Here is a 4,225-nt window from a genome sequence, read left to right as displayed (position 1 = left end):
GGCATCGCAAATACTGTGAGCTTTTTCCCAACTCGTTTTAAGGGTTCGCGGGAATTTGCTTTTATACTACGGAATGTATTTTCTGCTAATGTAGGTCTAAATATATAACTGTGTTAGTAGTGCTCTCGCATATTTAGACGAGATTTTATTTCATTATGATCCAAGTGTTTATTTATGCTAATGTGTGTTATTAATATACGTTTCATTTATAGACATTTTAAGTAGATCGTATATAGCTAATTATTACATAGCTTCACAACGACCATTATAATTTTGATTATTTCATTTATTGTTACACTGACTACTTGAAAAGAGTGTAAATAACTCTTTTCAAAGTTTTTTTTATTCTTATTGATCAACATTTTGATTCTTGAGCAGCATTTGTTTCAACGTTCACCTGCAGCGTCCAGAATGTCTTATGATTGTCAATCTTTGTGATATTATATTATCCAATTATGTTGGACTATTTATGGGTTATAATAGAAAAAGTTAAAATAGCTCTACATAAATAATTTTTATAAATTTAATACATCATTTTCCATCTCCAAACTACGTAACAACTTGAACAAAACCGAAGTGGGTCTATTGAAAAGCAGCCAGGAATTATATCATAAAAATCTGACACAGCTGTTACCATATTTCACAATCGTATTTTAAAAATTTACAAGCAGCGAACAGCCTAATAGAAGGAGTGCCATCAAAGATTTAACGAGACGGTCTTTATTACGGATCTGGCTGATCTCCAACTAGCCTTTTGATGATTGATGTTAGAACACCTGGTTAGAACACCTTGGTTTTCTGCTTGTGGGTAGTGTAAAGTGCATATGTCTTTTTTCTTACTCTTGATCTGTTTTATTAAAAATTTGTCTCCTACTGTTGTTTGCATAAGTAATATGCTTTAAAAGTTACCTTTGCCATCCAGTAAGTGTCACACAAAATCACTTTCACTTTTCACCAAGATTTATTGTAAATCCAACACAAAAGTTTAAACATAACCTCCAAAATGGAATCCATTGCACAAACTGTAGCGGATATGAGTGAAATGTTTAAATATAGAATGGAGGAGTTTCAACGTGAGCTGCAAAATAGCAACAATGGCTCTGGTAGTCCCACCAGTAAGATTTCCTCAGACTTTGCTGTTTTTCGTACATTTGTGCTGTCATCGTTAAGCTGCCTTACATCTCAAATTCAGCTACTAACCCAAATGCATGATCAACTAGAAATGCGCAGCAGGCGCAAACATCTATTGATTCACGGTATTCCTGAGTCGAAGAATGAAAACTCCAGCATTGTCGTTTCGAAGGTTATATCTGATCACCTTAAAATTCCCGAGGTTGCTCCACAAATATTTAGCCAGTGTCATAGAATGGGGGTGATGAAGGAAGACAAACCACGGCCAGTTCTTGTCAAATTTAAGGATATCCAGGTTCGGAGCCAGGTGTGGCAAGCCAAGACTGCATTCAAGGGTACTAATATTACCGTATCTGAATTCCTCACAAAGGCTCGCCATGACCTCTTCATTGCTGCAAGGAAACGGTTTGGCATATCCAAGTGCTGGACAAGGAATGGTTTAATTTTTGTTATTGGATCAGACGGGGCTCGCAATCAGATTAATTCCATCGCTGACTTAGACTCAATTAAATCTCAGACTCCTGATACTGAAAAGCAACCTCTTGCGGCTCCTAGTGACAATAACCAGAAGACCTCTTCGCAGCAAACAGCGAGATCCAGAAGAATTCCTAAGCATAAGTAGTTTTATATTTCTATGACTTCTTTTTTTTTCTCTTTTATTGCTTATTAAATGATGGTGTAGGGTCTTATATTTTCGGTTTTTGCTACGATAACTTTTGCTATACTATTTAAGGGAATATATTTTATCTTATTCCTAATTTCACCATCATGTATTTTTCATCATCTTTCATTTATTATAATTCATTATGTAGTCTCGCCATAATATTATCATGTTCTGTTTCTCCACTTATTATTTGTGTGTTTACGCTTTTGTAATGCAGATGTAATGTATGCAATAATGAGTGACGAATTACTGTGGTTTGATTTTGTGCCTTCGCATAGGTTGTTATTTCAATACTTTATTATTGTAATATCTCACACAGTACCTGCAATCTGCATACATATAATTATTTACCACCGTCAATTTTATTTTACAACTCTTTGCACACTTGTAAACAAACTACTGTCATTTGTCACTTATTATCATTTGTCAAATGTCATTTCATTTCATGCACTTGTATCTTGGTGTTGCCACTCTATAAAACTACTGGAAGGTGTTTTTGGTAAATTGTATTTTGACTAATAAATTATTTTGAATTCTATAGACTAATACTTATATATTTTATTCGTACGTATTACTGCTTATTACATATACATATTTCTTCTTATATATATCTATTAAATACTCTAAATATTTAAATATATTTATTTATTATTATTATTTATATATTTATTTATTTATTTTTTATTATACTTACATATTTATTTATTGACTATAGGTTCACGTTTAATGCAATATATTATGTCATTGAATAACAGTGTTGTAAGTTATGCTTCATTGAATTCCTCCAATTCTGATCTAAGCAACGATAGCTTCCATAGCACTTCCTCTTCCCCTATACACTCTACTCTATCCTCTCACTTTGCTGTCAATAAACATTTTAATATCATCCACATTAACGCCCAGAGTATTCCGGCTCACTATCCTGATTTGCTGGCACTCGTTGATTCCCAAAATATCCATGCCATCCTTATATCTGAAAGTTGGTTTAAACCCTGTCTACCATCTTTATCCTACTCCCTTCCTGATTTCCAGCTTATCAGAAATGATCGCACTGGTAGGCCCGGTGGTGGTGTCGCCATTTACCTTCGCAGTAATATCCCGTTCACTATCCTCAGTTCCTCCTCTCAACCACCTCCCACTGATGAAGCAGAACACCTTTTAGTTGAAGTAACTGTCATGCATACTCGTATACTCCTTGGGGTGTTCTACAGTCCAAACCTTTCCATTAACTATTTCCCATCTTTTGATCTCCTCCTTGAAGAATTTTCTCCCTCCTTCGACCATATTATTATAATGGGCGACTTCAACACCTGTCTGCTTAAGAGTGATCATCGTTCTGATAAGTTAAAATCCACTGTCGACTCACACAATCTGCATATCCTACCCCTCAACGCAACACATCATTTTCCCAATTCCTCCCCATCTCTCCTTGACCTCATGATTGTTTCCTCCCCTGAACACGTCTCCAGCTTTGGCCAATGCCCAGCTGAGATGTTTTCATATCATGACCTTATATTCCTATCCTACAAAGTCCGACCTCCCAAAAGGAAACACAAAACTGTTATGCAACGCAATTTTGGTGGAATGGATTTGGATCGTCTTCGTGAGGATGCGGAGAATACTGACTGGTCTAGTGTTTATTCTGCTGGTTGTATAGACCAAATGCTGGACATATTTAATCTACTCATACTGCAGCTTTACGATAAACATGCTCCTTTAAGGCCAGTAAAACTCAAGCACCTTCCTGCCCCCTGGCTTTCCAATGAATTAAAAGCAGCCATAAATCGCAAAAATAATGCTAAAGTCAAGCTTAGGAAAAACTGCTGTGCTGAGAATATTGAAAAATTTAAAAAACTACGTAATCGCTGCAATACTATGTGTAGGGATGCACAACAGCGCTATGTTCATAAATCGATCGAGAACGGCGATCCAGCAAAAATTTGGAAATTTCTTAAATCACTAGGAGTTGGTAAACCTTCAAATAATATTTCCTCTAGAATCGATACTAACCTTCTGAATCAATACTTCTCAAATACTTCTATCGCTCTTGATGCTAGCACCAAAATTGTTACTTTAAATAATCTTTCATCTGCACCGACTCCCAACATCCCACCGTTCAACTTCTGTCAATTCGCTGTCTGTGATGTTAAGAAGAATATTCTGTCTATTTCATCGAAAGCTCTTGGTCCCGACTGCATTGGTCGTGATATGATCGTCCCCATCCTTGACATCATTGCCCCTGTCCTTACCTTTATCCTTAATTCTTCCATTTCGTTGTCTACTTTTCCCTCAGCTTGGAAGGATGCTTTTATTATTCCTATCCCGAAAAATAACAATCCCTCTTCTTTTTCCGAATACCGACCTATTTCCATATTACCCTTTTTATCCAAGATTCTTGAACGTTTAGTGCAGGGTCAGTTATGCTCGTTC

At 36.1% G+C, this 4,225-nt stretch overlaps 2 protein-coding genes across 2 annotated transcripts; both read left to right on the top strand.

The window, feature by feature from the left end:
* The first annotated feature begins 805 nt into the window (after positions 1-805).
* On the top strand, positions 806-2,358 carry LOC149482976 (uncharacterized). Its single transcript, XM_089703033.1, has one exon. It carries the CDS (start codon positions 1,004-1,006, stop codon positions 1,751-1,753), a length of 750 nt encoding a protein of 249 aa, XP_089559159.1. The 5' UTR covers positions 806-1,003; the 3' UTR covers positions 1,754-2,358.
* Positions 2,359-2,533: 175 nt separating this feature from the next.
* LOC149482975 (uncharacterized) lies at positions 2,534-3,872 on the top strand. Its single transcript, XM_089703605.1, has 2 exons — positions 2,534-3,764; positions 3,853-3,872. The coding sequence occupies exons 1-2, from the start codon at positions 2,534-2,536 to the stop codon at positions 3,870-3,872; spliced, it is 1,251 nt and encodes a 416-aa protein (XP_089559731.1).
* The last annotated feature ends 353 nt before the right edge of the window (positions 3,873-4,225 follow it).

The sequence above is a fragment of the Colias philodice genome, chromosome 14, assembly GCF_061535455.1.
Source record: "Colias philodice isolate Cphi_HAF_F1 chromosome 14, ilColPhil1 Martin Lab GWU primary, whole genome shotgun sequence".
NCBI classification, from domain to species: Eukaryota; Metazoa; Arthropoda; class Insecta; order Lepidoptera; family Pieridae; genus Colias; species Colias philodice.
Note: the sequence above shows the minus strand (reverse complement) of the source record. Positions and strands in the feature narration are given on the sequence as shown.

Excerpts from the sequence above, each read along its gene's own strand:
- LOC149482976 (XM_089703033.1), top strand. The coding sequence starts at position 1,004 with ATGGAATCCATTGCACAAACTGTAGCGGATATGAGTGAAATGTTTAAA.
- LOC149482975 (XM_089703605.1), top strand. The coding sequence starts at position 2,534 with ATGTCATTGAATAACAGTGTTGTAAGTTATGCTTCATTGAATTCCTCC. Across the intron at positions 3,765-3,852 it reads TCTTAAATCACTAGGAGTTG|CACCAAAATTGTTACTTTAA; the intron begins GTAAACCTTCAA and ends TCTTGATGCTAG.